We start from the raw sequence: 18,323 nt of genomic DNA, 5'->3' as shown, positions 1-18,323 counted from the left end.
GAGACAATAACCTTTAAAAAATTGTCAGAATATTCTATTGAAATAATGTCATTCATTAAGTGTATATGTTTTCAGTTCTCCTTTCCCTTAAGATCATCAAGAAGAAATTTAACCGTATGAAATTTGATTTATATATAAATAATGTTCCTTCTGTGGTACATCTTTTATATTTCTAATACATTTTGATGCTACAAACATGCATAATTTTCAAGAGATGCATTAACATTGACAAAACCATGAATTATTGTAATTCCAGAAGGTGAATCAATCAATCAATCAATATATTAAATGCACGGTCATGAAATTAGGTGGGTGGCAAAAGTTTGCACTGTTGCCACATCGTAGCACAGCCTCGTGTGTTCGGAGGTTTAACCTTTAGCGGTCAGACCTCTCCTGCACCTAACTTTTGGATGGAGCTGGCACCATTTAAAGTGCGCACTTTTCAAACTTCCCGCGAAAAAATAAAATCATAACTCTAGAACTAATTGTCGTAAACAGATGAAACTGGCTTTGTTTTCTTTCTTAATGACAGAACTTTTAGCAGAGTTAAAATTTATAGATTGTGTTCCAAATGATTAGTGTTAAAAGAAGAAGAAGAAAAAAGTTGAATTTTTTTTTTTAAATGTGCCCCCTCAATACACCAAAGTGAATGAAAGAAATGTATAAGGTAGCAGTGATACATTCCTACAATCGTGCAAAGTTTCATTGAAATCAGGATAATGCTTCTTGAGTAAAAAATAATAACATTGTATAAAGGCCACTCTATTAGGATATGTAATGCACGTGCCGCAACTTTTAAAAAGAAATTGGGAAATATGGGGTTCGGATATTTTGTGTAATTATGGAAAATTTCAAACTTTGGGCCTTGGCCCTTGCACAGAAAATTTCGACCCCCACTTCCCCCATGACCCTTAATGTCAGATGTTACTTAAAATGCTTTTTACTCATTCTTACATTTAACAAGAAGTTAATGTTTGACTGTGGTTACAAATGGTAATGTTAGTCATAAACAAACATAAAGTTTAATATTTGTGTGGCTTTAATTTTCTGCTTTGATCATCTTTTTTTCATACATCTATGATGAAAACCTGTTTGGTGGATATCTATAACTATGGTAACCAGATCACAATAAGCAAAATGTAGGACACAAGTACGTTCACAGTAAATAATAAATGATTAGGACATATTAGCAAATAATGTGAAACTGACTAAACTATTGAATTTTTAAAGGAATTCTTGAGTACAAAATTTCAGAACGTATAATCAATAACTGTACTACATGCGTTTGAAGCATATTTCTCTGAAAAGCCAATTTTTCTCAAAATGTTTCTTAAATTTCTCTCCAATTACCTGTTTCTCCAAATGTAGGACATCTATACAATTTTGTATAAATTTATTCCAGACACAAGACTAAAATATAGAACTTGTCCAGGAGAAAGAGAACATCTGATAGCTCTAGCTATAACAGTCACATCAGGTACATTTAAGCAACCAGTAGATTCATGTTCAGCAAGTTACAGGTTACTGCAAAAGTGTCTAATGGTACTTGGTTTTGTTTGTTTTTTAGGTGGAGTCAGAATTAATTGACAAGTTGGATATTCTTATAAGTGAAAACAAAGGGGATGATGAGTACAGACAGTTGTTTAATACCATGTAAGTATACACAGTGTAATATATTATTACTGACTCTAACTTATTTTCCTTTTCATTTCAATTTTGATAACTTGTGTTGTCATTAATTGGTCTTGCATGAAAAGGTGGTCAAGTGTCACTTTGAAGAACCTTTGATATTAAAATCCCTGTCCGAACATTCAACAAAATCTTTTTGTGGCTTGTATTTGTTGTTGTAATCAGTGCTTGAAGGAGGAATTCCTAGCTGGTGGGATGCTTGGTCAAGTTTGGTGATAGGTGGGGGATGCTTGTATGGATCAACATGGAGACAATGCAGGAGGTGGGGGATGCTTAACTGGACAGATCTTTTATCCACTTCGAGCACTGATTGTAATACATTTTGTATCGTTGGCACTGGCCTCTATGACGGAGTGGTCAGCATCACACACTATGAAGAAATGGGTTCCAAGTTTGAAAGGCAAAGGTGTATCACTGTGTTTGCATCATCATTCATCCTCTTCATCGTGATTAACCAGAGAAATGATGATGTAATGGAAATGAAGATAGATTGTGATAGTGACACTACGGATTATAAAACGTACAGTAAAACCTCATTAATCCAGACTAATGGGGAGGATAAGTTGACTGGATTAACTGAAATAACCTAAAAGAACAGTAGAAAGTGCATTGAAACTCCATTTATAGCAACAAAACACGTTTATTATGGTGTATTTAAAGGGCATAGGCCTAAATACACTATACAGTACAGTACAAAGTCTGCGGGAAACAGAATTTCATCAGTGTTTGCTTGCCTTGTCTTTGGGACAGTGGCGTGGCGTGGCGTGCATGTAGCCGGTGTTACCGCAGGTAACAGCAAAATGTAAATAATTAAAAAAGTTGTTTCAATAAAATGACAACATTGTTAAATACATTGCCGTCGAGTAGATATTGCCTAGGACACTTTTTCTGCAGCCGACAGAAGCGAAGAGGGAGGCCGTTCCGCTACCCTGAAGAGGGCGCCAATTCAAGGAAAGAGCGGGGAAGGACTTTGGGGCATAGTGTGCTATGGGGTTATTCATGTGCCTGTTAAGGGGCCCTGTTGCTGTTCGTACCTACCGGATCAGCCAGTGTTGTCACATTGGATTGGCAGAAAAGAGCTAAATCCCGCCTAAAATAGGAATACCATTTCTGTGAAGCAACTAGAGGTAAACTGCAAAGCTAAGGGGATTGAACTACAACTGAGACCAGTTAGGTAATAGACGTAAATATAGTTCCTTGGTGCGATTCGTGATTTGGACAAACCTTTCTCCAAAATACTAAGTTGGCCACAGTAGTACGTACAGCTGGGCTTCCCTTCCACAAAGGAGAGGAGGTCTGTCGTCTGCTCAGTGCTCACCACATACAAAATGTGAAACTGAACCGAGAAAAGTGTGGTTCTTCTTCTTCCCCTTCGCACCTCATTACAAAGAAACAGAGACAGATGAAGGATTGACAAGCGTCTATCACTATTCATTGGATTTTCGTGGTAACTGTCTCATGAGTGGTAGTTCCTTCTAGGAGTGTTTGTGGCTAAATCACTGTGCTGATTGTAAAACAAGAACGATATGAACAAATATCTTGCTCGAAGACATGTTTTCTTTACCGGGGGAAGGGGTGATAACGTCTAGCAGGCATAATTGTCGTACTGATAGCCGGTAACACTTTTGAAAAAGTCACGCCACGCCATTGCTTTCGGAAGTTCCCTTGTTGACTTCTAACCACATTTAAAACCTTGCATTATTATTATTATTATTATTATTATTAAAAAGCAAAGTCCGGCTTATCGGGGTCTGGATTAATGAGGTTTTACTGTATTCTATAATTCCAGACAAAATGGCATTCAGTTCACATGAAGAATGTTCTGAATACTGTAGCTGGAATTTTTATTATTAGTCAATGCGGAGATGGGCTCACAAATTCAAGCTTCAAGTTCAATATTAGGATGTGCATGGTGCAGATCTCAGTAACACAGGGATTGAATTTTCATCACATGTACTGGTAGTCATAACAACAACAGAATATCTTAACAAATAGGTTTCTTGTAAGAAAAAAGAGTAAACAGGAAGAAATATTTTCATAAGTTATTTTTATTTCATTATCCAATAGTCACCAAATTTTGTGACTGAATCATTATAAACTTTTTTTTGGCAGTACACACATGTCCACGATGCATTTTCTAAGTATTAAGAAATTATCTTTATATGTGACATACTAATTAATTTACAATTATAGCATTTTATCTTTCATATTGTTAAATGAAGGTGCGTGAATGTAGTGTTTTATGTGTGTAATGTATTGCTGACTCATTCCTATTTTATTTCTTTCTGCTATCAGGGAACATCTAAGTGCAGTGTAAGTTAAGAAATATGACTATTAGATTATTGCCTTTGTATAGAGTGTGTAGATTGCAAAGTTCACTTTTTTGTACATATTTGTACTGTTGTAAATATAGAATTTGTTTGTAAAAATTGTTGCAATTTGTTCTTTTCTGTGCACTCATTCTTTTCGTGTTTACACTGGAAATTAGATCACATTTAGAGTAGTGTGGTATTATTTCTTTCTGAGATTTGCTTTCCTTTAAATTAGGAGCTTACACCATACTGGGTAATATTATTTTACTTCTTTGTTACAGGCTAGTTCTATTAACTAGTTCTAGTTCACACTGCAACTCCCAGACACTCACTCATACAACATTCATTATTCCATAAGCTACCGATTCAGTTCAACATCATTTCAAACCAAGTAAATATATTGAGTTCGTATTCATCTTTTATCACTAACTTAGAAAAAATTGTAGATAAGTAATGCTGTTGTGAAACTGATCTGTTTACCTTGGTACTGTTTTGGCATGTTTATTTTAGTTTATTTTATTGTATCTTATTTATTTTTTATTTTTTTTTTATTTTTTTTATTTTTTTTTTACACTTGTCTACGGTTTTACTGTTGTTTCCTTCTGGTTTGAAATAGCTTCTGCTGTACTGGAAATTTCAAAAATAATAATGAGAATTTCCTTCATCTGATATCAATTCTTCCTTTCCATAGGCTGCTTGACAGGGTACAGTCAGAAGACCCAGCATGGAAGGACAGTGGTGCAGCATTCATCAGCTCCGTCACTCGTCTTCTGGAGAGGCTACTCGACTACAGAAGTGTGATACAGGGAGATGAAAATAGAGATAAGCGGATGTCATGTACTGTGAACTTGTTGGTAAGTATACTCGTACTTTCATCTTCTAGCTATAATGCATAGTAAAACATGTTGGTGTATTGTTATAAAATTCACTTTTTTCTTTCTTTTTTATTTGTTCAAAGAAAAGGTGATGTATTAATCTTTCTTCCTGAGGGCTTACTCGAGCCAAAAATCTGAAGACAACAGATTATTTTCAGGGGTGCCCTAGCGGTTCACCTTGTGGTTATTTCAATCTTTATTTATCTAGTTTATTTCATAAATTTAATTAAAATCACAAATAATTGATAATTCCAGAAGTTGAAGTAAGAAGTTGGACAAGTTTTAAGTTTAAAAATTTTGGTACATTGAGAAAGTAGAGATATGTTCAAATTGTGCAAGAAATGTTATAGAAACCCAATTGTACTTCTTCACTTAAAAAAGCTAAATTCATTGCAAGTGCTACCAATAAATTAGAAAGATACATAAAGGAAGGCATTAGAATTATATTTTAAAGAAATATTAAATGGCAATGAGTTTGGAAATATTAATTTACCTGAGTACCAGCAGTCAATTAAATATACTATCAACACAGTACCATCTGGTGGTAGGTGAGAGAAATATGGCTTAAAAATATAAGACCTGGCAACTGTGAGATTATGTATTCTGTCAGCAACAAACAAAATAACAATTCTCCACTTGATTTAACAAACCATATAACACACAATATAGGGCCTCCTCGATGGCGAGGGTTCGATACCCGGTGGAGGCATATAGTGGTTCAGATCCCATTTTAAACTGTAGCTCCAGTCCCGATTAGCCTATCTGTGCATAAAGTGGACTTAAAACACCAAATAAACCATCCTTGTAATCAAGGGGTCCCTGGTTCGATACCCGGTGGAGGCACATAGTGATTCAGATCCAAATTTAAACTGTAGGTCCAGTCCCGATTAGCCTTACTGTGCATAAAGTGGACTTAAAACACCAACTCAATCAATCAAAACACACAATATAAGTGTTTTCCTTTCAATTCCATTTGAGAAGTTTATGAAATGTTACCTACAAAGTAATGCAATGTGCTGTTTGTGAATTAATGTAAATATGTAATGTCTCTTTAAGTTCACTCTTCTCTTAATGTTTATGTTGAATTCTTACCCAGATTATGTTTTATCCATGTCATTTCAGAATTTCTACAAAAATGAAATCAACCGAAAGGAAATGTACTTGCGTTATATTTACAAACTGCATGACCTTCACCTCCCAGCTGAGAACTACACAGAGGCGGGATTCACCCTGAAGCTGCATGCAGACCAGCTGATGTGGAGCAACAAGCACTTGCCTGCAGACCCACACTACCCAGGGCAACCTGAGTGGCAGCGAAAGGAACAACTGTATAATCTCATTATACATTATTTTGACCGGGGGAAGGTATGCATTGTAACTTCTAAATCAGATGTTACAAATTATTACTCCTTACTTTGTTTCCATTTTGAATTTTGTCTTCTTTCAAAATTAAAAAAATATCCATAGATTGAAAATGGATAAGATGGTGTACAGAAATGTATTGGTGTGTGTGTGTCTATGTGTGTGTTCATTGCCAGTTGCTTCATGCCACAAGAATACTCAGAATTATTCATGATGTGGTATCTATTACATTCATTGTTTTTTCCTTGTACAGTAAAACCTCGTTAATATGAACTAATAGGGGGCATAAGTTGACAGGTTTAACGAAAGTCCGGATTAACTGAAATAACCTAAAATATCAGTAGGAAGTGCATTAAAACTCCGTTTATGGCAGCAAAACACATTTATTATGGAGTATTTAAAGGGCATAGGCCTAAATACACTATACAATAAAGGTACATACAATGCAGTATGAGGGTATTCTGTGTCAATGCGGCTTCTTCCGAAAGCATTCTGCTTTTTTATTTTTCCTTTTGCCTTTTGCCTGTCGGGATTAAGCCAAGTCCAGCTTATCGGGGTCCAGATTAACGAGGTTTTACTGTATTTAATATATTTAAATTATTGAAGTAATTATTATTATTGAGGTGTAAGGGGTGACCATTCCATGAAGTACACCCAATTGTCAACCTCACTTCCACATAGTACACCCTGGACTTCATTTTGCAAAGAAACGAGGCTCTGGCATCTGGACCTATGGCCAGTATAATCCTCTGTAGGGCTGTGTGTGTGTGTTGTCCTGTGTTTCGTCCTCGTGTGTGCTGAGTGCCCATTTACCGCCACAGCTTCTAACCCAGGTAAGAATATTTTAGTCCTCCAACATTACAGTTATATTATATAAATTGTGTTATAGTTCTGGTAAGGGGCTGGACCCCTTGTATACTGTGACAGATGCAAAATAGCCTAAGTGCAGATGCATCCAAAATTTCAAATTCAATCAATTATTTAATTGTGGTTAAATTAACTCCAATGAATTAAATTTTATAAGTAATTTATTATATAGTTGCATTTTTTTTCAGGTGGCTTTAATACTGGAATAACTCAAACATGATAACCCGTATTAATGGGGTTATGTGTTCAATGTCATTACCTAAGATAGTGTAAAAGTGAAAACACATGTACCTTATTTTACATGCCTCTGGCAAAATTGAGGTAAATCTGGAAACGTCACTGTATAGAGAAAAATAAGTGACATTCGGTGAAGAAATCAATATATTCTTACGCAATTTGGTACAAAGGTACTAAAGAATATACAGAATAACATTATTAGATTTAGCCTCCACCAGCTGCCACAATCTTCTTAAGTGTGGACCAGAATCAGCTGCGAAACCTCCTCAAAGTAAGATAACAAATAGAGATGAAAGTAATAGGGCATAGAAAATTTACTCTATCCAAGCAAACCTTGTGAAGAACCTGAAATCATGACTGGCAATAAGTCTCCAGATTTAGGAATGGTAGGGAGTTAATGTATTTCATGTTTAGTTTAGTTTTCATAAATATGTAATTTTTAGCTTGAATTGAAATATTATTATTTTCTTTGCAGTGCTGGGAGAAGGGCATTCCACTGTGTAAAGAGCTGAGTGACTTATACGAGAAGAAGCTTTTTGATTATGCAAAATTAAGTAACATCTTACGGACACAAGCAAGGTTTTTTGATAATATACTCACACAGCTCCGGCCAGAGCCCGAATACTTCAGAGTTGGGTTTTATGGACTTAGTTTCCCCTTGTTTGTTAGGGTAAGTATTCAGAGTTGTTTTTTTTTTTTTTTGCTTTTATTACAAGTAATCCAAAGAGGAATCTAGTTTTTATTAGGGATTGGTAGATTAATCAGGGTTCTTTATAAAGGACCGCATTACCATTGCAATAAGTATGGTATGTTTCCTTCACGTTTGATGTTTTAGTCCTTTTACATCGTGATCTTCATCACGAACTTAAATAAAATGCACAGTAAAACACCAAGATGTTAAAAAAGGTGTGCAAAAAGCCAGTGCAACACTAAAACGAATGACGGATGTCATTAATTTTCTGTTTTATACTTTATAAATCTGTTCTAACTCAATTCTTTAATTTTACATGATGTTTTCACATAGATTTCAAGTTTCTGATGAAGGTCAACATGTGAAGAAAAAATTAGTACTTGGTGTCCACCAATAGAGGTGTATCAGTTTATTACTAAAATTACTGGGAAAAAACAGCCATGAATAGCACACAATTTTGCAATTTTGTTCTTCTTTTAAAAATATAAAAGTATATTTTACATAGGCTGGTTTTGTAAATTGAATTTGCAGTTTAATTTTCTAAGGCAAAACAAAACCTATTGCAATGTGTGCATGCATTGGTGAACGATCCATTTTAGGTCAAATGTGTATCTTTTCAGTTGTTAAAAGATTTTACTAAGAGAGAGTCTTGAACACCAGGAATAAATTGCAATGTGCAAACTCACTGAGAAAGACTAGCATTCCATGATTGTGTAGAAAGATTATGTTAATTTGGGAAACTGTTAGCACTCCCACATTTGGTGTGGGCAGTTCCGTGGTAGGAGCTCAAACATTTTGATGTTGACCCAACATTGTGAGAACAATTGGAAAGCTACTTGAAAGCAAGAGTAGCTGACTTGATGCCTTCAAACAGTTGTTGTGTCTGGATTTAATTTTTATTAATTTAGGTTCTGTCTTGTCGCACCATACTCGGTGGGCTACTAGAATCTCTTGCAACATGGAAGATGGATTAATCACTACTGTGCTGGTATCAGTTGCTACAAGCATCTGTAAAATTGCCAATCTATGAATAGCCATGAACTTAGTCAACTTCCAGTTTGTAATTATTTTCATGAACGTAGTAGAAGTTTAAGTCATATAGTTTGGTTTTGCAAGGTCATCATCATCCTTTGCCGTTTCCTGCCTCTGGCTGGGTCGGCATAGAAGTCAAGCCTCTCCATTTTTTCCTGGTCTTCCACCACTCCTCTCTTTCCACAATGTTTTGTAATCTTGTCCTCTTCTCCTAACACTCTCCGCCATCTGCTCTTTCCACTGACATCTTGGTATCCCGCTTGGCCTTATTCCCAATCCTTGTGCATTGTAAGCTCTTACTGATAGTCTTTCTGCATCCATCCTCTTCATGTGTCCGAACCATCTCATCTGTGCCTGATCTATCCTGTCCTGAAGCTTCATCATACCCACTCTCTGTTGGATCTCCTCATTTCTTATTCTTTCCCTGCTAGTCTTCCCCAATATACTCCTTAAAAATTTCATCTCCACTGCCTGCATCTTTCTCTTGTCTCTCTCTGTCATTGTTCAAGTCTCTTGTAAGGCAATTGTCAAAATGCTGATGTGTTTTAAGCCAAAACTCATTAACATCACCTACCTAGGTATTTGGATCTTTTTATTTCAGAGGTTTAAGAACTATTCAGGGTCTCCATGAAATATTTGCAGTTTTATATTGGATCAGTAGAATATTGCCTATTGATGATGGAAAATTTTATATTAGTGCTTTATCGATATCTGCAAAAAAATTCATGTCAGTTCGTGCCTACTGTAAAGTAATGTGTAGTAATGACATTAGTTGCGTTCTTTTATCCACATGGAGAATTTATTGGTGTTCTCTGTCCTCCACAGAATAAACTTTTTGTCTATCGGGGTCTGGAATATGAGAGAATTGGAGCATTCACCCAAAGACTGCAAACAGAATTTCCTTCTGCTCAAATCCTGATGAAGAACACACCACCTGATGACAGCATCATATTCTCAGAAGGCCAGTGTATCCTTGATTCCAGTATTTGAAAGATGTTGAATGTTGAATATTGTAATTCTAAAAAGTTATTTACGTATCACAAAATTTCAAAAGAAATAAGCAACCATTCTTTCTAACTATTAAAGTTAGTAAGAAATTACATAAGGAATAATATTTTTGTTAAGAATCTTCATTTTTTTATTCAAAACTAGTGGGATTACAACTGAAATTGATTTATTGAGAATTGAAATTCAATTATAATTTAAAGTAGTCTTGAAGGCAAGACCATAGATCTTCCATGAAATTAGGCAAATGGCAGGAGTTTGCCCTGTTGCCACATCAGAGCACAACCCCGTGTGTTCTGAGGTTTAAGAGAATGAAATGTGATGTGATGCAAACTGACAGCATTTGCTTAAAAATTGAGGGATGACAACTCTATGCCCCGGGAATAGGCCGGTCTGATGCTCGAACTAGGCAACACAGCCCATTTGACATTGCGAGAACCAGTGACTTTTGTCCCACTCTCGCTTTGCTTTTCAATGTTTGGCACCAGGCAATTCTACCCAGCTGCCTATTTTCATGGCAGTGCTTTTAGATGCTTGGTCACACTCATTTGTCACATTACTTTGATGAATGTGAACCAAATCTAAAACCTTTGTTTGTCATCTACACAAAAACTTTTTATAAGCAATAAAATATGTGAGGTATAGTGATATTTTGACATGGCATCAGTGCTTGTTTCAACCTCGTCCTTAACATTGTGTAGATATTCAAATTTGCAATGTGAAACCAATTCCTGAAGACAGCGTTATGTTCCACGAGGAGGTGGACATCCCAGAGAAAATTTCCAGTTTCTACCAAGTGAATGATGTGAGGAAGTTTCAGTTTGACAGGCCTGTGCATAAGGGTGCAGTAGACAAAGAAAACGAATTTAAGGTATGTACAATTACAGCTAAATGTTTTAAGTATTTGTGGTTACTTTAGGTATTAGGACTTTTTCATGAGAAATCAGTCTTCACACTGAGGCTGGAATTTCATAAATATTCAAAAACGTGGAAAGTCGAGGAAAAATAAATATGATCATTGTACTGAATATGAATACGGATTTCAAAATATAGTTTCTCTTTAACTGGAGTCATTGTTTTCATATTTTCACTCTCAAGATATACTGTAAACTGAATTGAAGTAAGCTGAAATACTACAAAAAAGTTTGGATATGTATTGAAGAGTGCCTAAAACAATAATTCAATTTGTATTAGAAAGTATTATGTCTTGTTCCTTTTTTTAAAAAAATATTTCTCTTGTTTTGAATAACCATATTGTTATTGTAAATTCTAGAAATTTAGATATCTTTATAGTTCATCCTGTAGCATTCAAAAGAATCCACATTTTTTTATTTTTCTTGTATTCACTTGTTGCGCATTGTAGAATTATTTCTCTTGTAGTTTATGATTCTTACAAACACAATATTTGTTGTGACATTTCAGAAGAACTCACACTTCTTTCATCAGACATTTATTCTTTGTTTAATTTGAATTTCATTACTTCTTGTAAGACTTGAAGCTTTCCTAGCGACGAATGATGAAAAGATTCCCTCGGGCTATCGACCAGGTGAGTTGTGGAAAAGTTTCCAAGCTTTCGAGAGCTAACGTCACTCTCATCTTCAGGGTAGCAGTGCAGTTCTAAAAAGAAAAGAAAAAAGAAAAAGAGAGATCCCTGCCTTCAAAGGGCTTGTGGGGGTGAGTGGTGCCCGACCTGAGTTAACAGGCAACTACGCAGAAAGGTACACACCTTGCCTGAGACACTTGACATGCACTCAACCGGCCTGTGTAAAGTTCGGGTAATTCTGTTTCTCTACTGAATCTGGCTTCTCAGTTTCTGGCAACAAAGAGAAACACCGACTCACTCTACATCGCTATGATGCGTGTGAGAAAACTTTAATCAGTTCAGTTGCTATCATTAATGTTAACTTAATGGCTAATCACAGCAAGGCAGTTCCCTAATAATAAACTTCAAATATGAATGATATTTTAATTTTCCACCTTCAGGAAAATCAACTCATTATTACACAAGAAAGAAACAATATCTTCCAACTCCAATAATTGAATTATTAAAGACATAATTATCAATATACTTACATTTCACAACATCGTCAAAGTCCATAACAACTAACAATTTCCTTATTCCCTTTCATTCTATTCCCCAAGAGTCTTACACACAAGTTGGTCATCAACCACCAGTTAAACATAAAATGCGTCATACTTCTGAAATCACTGATCACTCACAACGCCGTTACATAGTTCCCTCCCGTTAGCTAAAGAAATGTTTAGGTAGAGGAGAGAACTAAAATTTTCTTTTCAATAATGCAGTTTCCTCCAGGTTGTTGACATCGGAACTGCAACTTCTCATCTGCTTGGATGTTTGACCAGGTCATTGTTTTTCCAGCGCTCTAACAATTACACCCTGCGGGAACTACCGCTACAGAGCTTCTTCAAATTTTCAAAGTTCTCTTTGCCAAGAGCCTTCGTCCACGGATCTTAAGGTATCCACATTGTGGCCAACTTCCGTTACTAAATAAGGGCTGGCATAATATTCAAAGAACTTGGAAATCACATTGTCTTTGGCGGAATTTAGCTTACGGTTCTTCTTAAGCACTAATTCACCAACTTCTAAAGTATAGGCACGTTGATTGGTTTTTAGTAGCCGACTTTCCTTCTTCTTAACGTTACTTGCCTTCGCTGTAAACAGTTTTGTTTCCCAGGATAACTCCCTGCTAGCTTCATTTTCGGGCCAGTCCAGCTGTTTCAATAGGTTACATGGCACTGGTTTGTTGAAAAACAACTCCACTGGAGCATATGCAGTTTCCTCAGAGATAGAAAAGTTTATCATCCAACACACTTTGTTCACATATTTATGCCAGTCACTATGTTTCCTAAGACAAAACGTCCTAAGAAGTTGCTCAATTTCCTGATTAACCCTTTCTATGGGATTACTTGATGGGTGATATGAAGTGGTGTGCAATGCTTTTATGGAATGCCTCTTGACCAATTGGTACCACCTTTTGGATGTAAACTGGCTTCCTCTGTAACAAGATAAACGGAGGTTTAGGAAAATGAGCTTAGTAACCTGACTCCAATTTGTTGATAATTTCTCCGGTTTCCGCTGTATGCAAGGTATAAGCCACTACAAAACGACTGTCTATGTCAACCATGGTCAGTAGATAGATATAGTAAGCTGATTTTGATAATTTTCCAATGAGATTGATGGAAAGCATTTCATGAGAATCCTTACAGGTGGTTGTTAACTTTTTTCTAACTAGGCCAATCTTGTCAGGTTTGTTTTTCGAGCAAGTGAGACACTCTCTTATGTGCTCAGCTACTTCTGTCTTCATGTTTTCCAAGTAGTACCTCAACTTTATTCTTGGCTAGGTCTTGTTAAACCCAAAATGTCCAGTTAAATCGTGCTCAGAGTTCATAACTTCTGCCTTTAAGGACTGAGGAACAACTAGACGATGAAATCTTTACTTTTTAGAAACAAAAGAGTCTGATGTATAAAGTACTTTGGATTGTTGAGAGGATCTTCTAGGACATTCTTCATAATACCTTTGCACAACGTATCTTCCTCTTGTTTGGCTCTCCATTTCTCCAACTCCTCTTCTTCTAGCCTTTTTATGGTGCTCCATACATTATAAACCAAAGAAAGTTCTTCCCGCTCACCTTCTAGAGAGTTCTCAGCAGGATACCTGCTGAGAATATCCGCTAATTGATTTTCTTTTCCTCTGATATGAATAATTTGATAGTTATACTGCTGTAGTTCAAGAGCCCACCTTGTTATCCTAGCATTCCAATCTTTGCTATGTTCTAACCACACTAAATTTTTGTGGGCCGAATAAATAAGGAATTTGGTACCATGTAAATAAATTTCAAAGTGGTTTATACCGAACATCACTGCCGCACATCCCAATTCCTGAGTCGTGTAGTTCCTTTCGTGCACTTTTAGTTTTCGACTCGCATACTGTACTACAGAAATTTTATCTGTATCACCTATATTTTCCTGGAATAGTACGGATCCTAGACCCTTTAAAGATGCATTACATGTAAGGCAAAATGGTTTCTCAAAATCTGGTTGGGCAGAAGTGGGTAATTTAACTAATTCCTTCTTTCATTGCCGGAATGAGTTTTCTCTTTCATTGTTCCATTCCCACTTCTCTTTGTTAGTTACATGTTCTTCTAGGCGTGCAATTTTTTGAGCTAGATTCCTCACAAATCTCCTCCAATTTATAAGTCCCAAAAATTGTTGTAGGTCCTTCCTAGTTTTGGGACGTGGGAATTTTGTGATAGCTTCATCTTTCTCGGGATTCACACGTATGTAATTTCCTGAGATTAAGTGCCCTCAATACTTAATTTCCGATTTCAAAAATTCGCACTTCTTCAGTTTAACAGTAAGACCTTCGGACTGCAATTTATTAAGGACAAACTCGATGTGCTCAAAATGAGATTCCAAGGAATCGTCAAAAATTAAAAGATCATCGATATAGACAGTCAAGACTTCTTCAGTCCAAGGTTCAAAAATATTATGCATGGCTTACATGAAAATGGCCACCGCATTCGACAATCCAAAAGGCATGCGAGTGAAACACCAAGAACGCTGTATATTCTTGATGCTCTTTCTTGATTGGTATCTGTAGATTACCAGAAGCTAAGTCAAGGCATGAAAAATACATTGTAAAGCATTTTGAAGCTGAGGAACTGTCGATTTGGGAATTATAATTTCTCTGTTTAGCTTACGGAAATGTATACAAGGCCTAACTGTTCCATCCAGCTTATTTAGTACTAGCATAGGGTTCATGTAGGGAGAATTACACAAACGGATCACACTCCATGTTCTCCACTTGCTTAGTTCTTCCAGCTTTTCTCATTTAGCTACAGTTACAGTTGCTGCTCTTCTTTAACTGCATTTCTTAATCTTTGCTGTTCTTCTTTATCTGCATTTCTTAATCTTTGCTGCTCTTCTTTATCTGCATTCCTTAATACTTGCTGCTCTTTATCTGCATTTCTTAATCTTTGCTGCTCTTCTTTACTTGCATTTCTTAATCTTTGCTGCTCTTCTTTATCTGCATTTCTTAATGTTTTCTGCTCTTCTTTATCTTCATATCTTAATCTTTCCTGTTTTTCATCATGTCTTTTCTGCTCTTCTATATCTTCATTTCTTAATCTTTGCTGCTCTTCTTTATCATTTCTTAATCTTTGCTGCTCTTCTTTATCTTCATTTCTTAATCTTTCCTGTTTTTCATCACGTCTTTTCTGCTCTTCTATATTTTCATTTCTTAATCTTTGCTGCTCTTCTTTATCTGCATTTCTTAATCTTTGCTGCTCTTCTTTATCTACATTTCTTAATCTTTACTGCTCTTCTTTATCTGCATTTCTTAATCTTTGCTGCTCTTCTTTATCTGCATTTCTTAATCTTTCCTGTTTTTCATCACGTCTTTTCTGCTCTTCTATATCTTCATTTCTTAATCTTTACTGCTCTTCTTTATCTGCATTTCTTAATCTTTGCTGCTCTTCTTTATCTGCATTTCTTAATCTTTCCTGTTTTTCATCACGTCTTTTCTGCTCTTCTATATCTTCATTTCTTAATCTTTACTGCTCTTCTTTATCTGCATTTCTTAATCTTTCCTGTTTTTCATCATGTCTTTTCTGCTCTTCTATATCTTCATTTCTTAATCTTTGCTGCTCTTCTTTATCATTTCTTAAACTTTGCTACTCTTCTTTATCTTCATTTCTTAATCTTTCCTGTTTTTCATCATGTCTTTTCTGCTCTTCTATATCTTCATTTCTTAATCTTTGCTGCTCTTCTTTATCATTTCTTAATCTTTGCTGCTCTTCTTTATCTTCATTTCTTAATCTTTCCTGTTTTTCATCACGTCTTTTCTGCTCTTCTATATCTTCATTTCTTAATCTTTGCTGCTCTTCTTTATCTGCATTTCTTAATCTTTGCTGCTCTTCTTTATCTACATTTCTTAATCTTTACTGCTCTTCTTTATCTGCATTTCTTAATCTTTGCTGCTCTTCTTTATCTGCATTCCTTAATATTTCCTGTTTTTCATCACGTCTTTTCTGCTCTTCTATATCTTCATTTCTTAATCGTTACTGCTCTTCTTTATCTGCATTTCTTAATCTTTGCTGCTCTTCTTTATCTGCATTTCTTAATCTTTCCTGTTTTTCATCACGTCTTTTCTGCTCTTCTATATCTTCATTTCTTAATCTTTGCTGCTCTTCTTTATCTGCATTTCTTAATCTTTGCTGCTCTTCTTTATCTGCATTTCTTAATCTTTCCTGTTTTTCATCACGTCTTTTCTGCTCTTCTATATCTTCATTTCTTAATCTTTGCTGCTCTTCTTTATCATTTCTTAATCTTTGCTGCTCTTCTTTATCTTCATTTCTTAATCTTTCCTGTTTTTCATCACGTCTTTTCTGCTCTTCTATATCTTCATTTCTTAATCTTTACTGCTCTTCTTTATCTGCATTTCTTAATCTTTCCTGTTTTTCATCATGTCTTTTCTGCTCTTCTATATCTTCATTTCTTAATCTTTGCTGCTCTTCTTTAACATTTCTTAAACTTTGCTACTCTTCTTTATCTTCATTTCTTAATCTTTCCTGTTTTTCATCATGTCTTTTCTGCTCTTCTATATCTTCATTTCTTAATCTTTGCTGCTCTTCTTTATCTGCATTTCTTAATCCTTGCTGCTCTTCTTTATCTGCATTTCTTTATCTTTGCTGCTCTACTTTATCTGCATTTCTTAATCTTTCCTGTTTTTCATCATGTCTTTTCTGCTCTTCTATATCTTCATTTCTTAATCTTTGCTGCTCTTCTTTATCATTTCTTAAACTTTGCTACTCTTCTTTTTCATTTCTTAATATTTCCTGTTTTTCATCATGTCTTTTCTGCTCTTCTATATCTTCATTTCTTAATCTTTGCTTCTCTTCTTTATCTGCATTTCTTAATCTTTGATGCTCTTCTTTATCTGCATTTCTTAATCTTTGCTGCTCTTCTTTATCTGCATTTCTTAATCTTTGTTGCTCTTCTTTATCTGCATTTCTTAATCTTTGCTGCTCTTCTTTATCTTCATATCTTAATCTTTCCTGTTTTTCAGCAGGTCTTTTCTGCTCTATATCTTCATTTCTTAATCTTTGCTGCTCTTTTTTATCTGCATTTCTTAACCTTTGTTGCTCCTCTTTATCTTCTTTTCTTAATCTTTCCTTTTTTCATCATGTCTTCTCTGCTCTTCATTCATTCTTTCAAACATCTGGAACATCCTTTCAGCAAATGTTGACATTTCTGTACTCGAAATACTTTCTTTCTGCTGACACCGCAGACAGTTCACTTCTGCGAGTACCTTCAAATTGGCACATCCTTGATGAAAATGTTCCTTGCATTTGGAGCACTGAAGCACTACATCTTCACCTTTCTCCTTATTATTACAACAGTTAAGAGATTCCATTTTTTGTTTCTTACTCTCACTGCATAGAGTTCTTATTTGCATTCCCAATTGCGAATAATTATAGTTTTGTATTAAAACTCGTAGAAATAGCAAGACTTGTTTATTCTTTGAGTCCTTTACGGTCGCCAAATTTTCTCTGACACACGCCCAACCGGCCTGTTGTGCAAAGTTCTGGTAATTCTGTTTCTCTACTCAATCGGACTTCTCAGTTTCTGGTAACAAAGAGAAACACCGACTCACTCTACATCGCTATTATGTGTGTGAGAAAACTTTAATCAGTTCAGTTGCTATCATTAATGTTCACTTAATGGCTAATCACAGCAATGCAGTTTCCTAATAATAAACTTCAAATATGAATGATATTTTAATTTTCCACCTTCAGGAAAATCAACTCATTATTACACAAGAAAGAAGCAATATCTTCCAACTCCAATAATTGAATTATTAAAGACATAATTATCAATAAACTTACATTTCACAACATCGTCAAAGTCCACAACAACTAACAATTTCCTTATTCCCTTTCATTCTATTCCCCAAGAGTCCTACACACAGGTTGGTTGTCAATCACCAGTTAAACATAAATGCGTCATACTTCTGAAATCACCGATCACTCACAAGGCCGTTACACACTAATGTATTCTCCAAATACATCATAGCCCCATGTCTGGTCTTTTGCCTAGGCGTAGTCTTCCCCTCAGAATAGATCCAGTCGAGCCGGATTTCTCCCTTGGGGAAACCTCCATTCCATGCAGGCATGCACTAGTTTTAGCGAACTTACCTGCAGGATATCTGGTATCATGCTTCCTGGTTTATA

General features: G+C 35.5%; 1 protein-coding gene across 3 annotated transcripts in view; it reads left to right on the top strand.

Moving 5' to 3' along the window:
* spg (dedicator of cytokinesis spg) overlaps nt 1–18,323 on the top strand; it is a 372,699-nt gene that overhangs the window by 333,649 nt on the left and 20,727 nt on the right. For 2 of the 3 annotated variants that reach the window (XM_083133583.1, XM_083133601.1), the window contains exons 25-31: nt 1,568–1,653; nt 3,985–4,002; nt 4,693–4,855; nt 5,999–6,241; nt 7,818–8,012; nt 9,891–10,032; nt 10,772–10,941. In XM_083133583.1, the coding sequence (XP_082989709.1) occupies nt 1,568–1,653; nt 3,985–4,002; nt 4,693–4,855; nt 5,999–6,241; nt 7,818–8,012; nt 9,891–10,032; nt 10,772–10,941 (1,017 nt within the window). The remainder of the gene's footprint in view (nt 1–1,567; nt 1,654–3,984; nt 4,003–4,692; nt 4,856–5,998; nt 6,242–7,817; nt 8,013–9,890; nt 10,033–10,771; nt 10,942–18,323) is intronic. The other variant, XM_083133592.1, reaches the window with a different exon arrangement.

Source organism: Lepisma saccharinum, chromosome 1 (assembly GCF_977018435.1).
Source record: "Lepisma saccharinum chromosome 1, izLepSacc3.1, whole genome shotgun sequence".
Taxonomy (NCBI): Eukaryota; Metazoa; Arthropoda; class Insecta; order Zygentoma; family Lepismatidae; genus Lepisma; species Lepisma saccharinum.
This window is presented reverse-complemented; position numbering and strand designations above follow the sequence as displayed.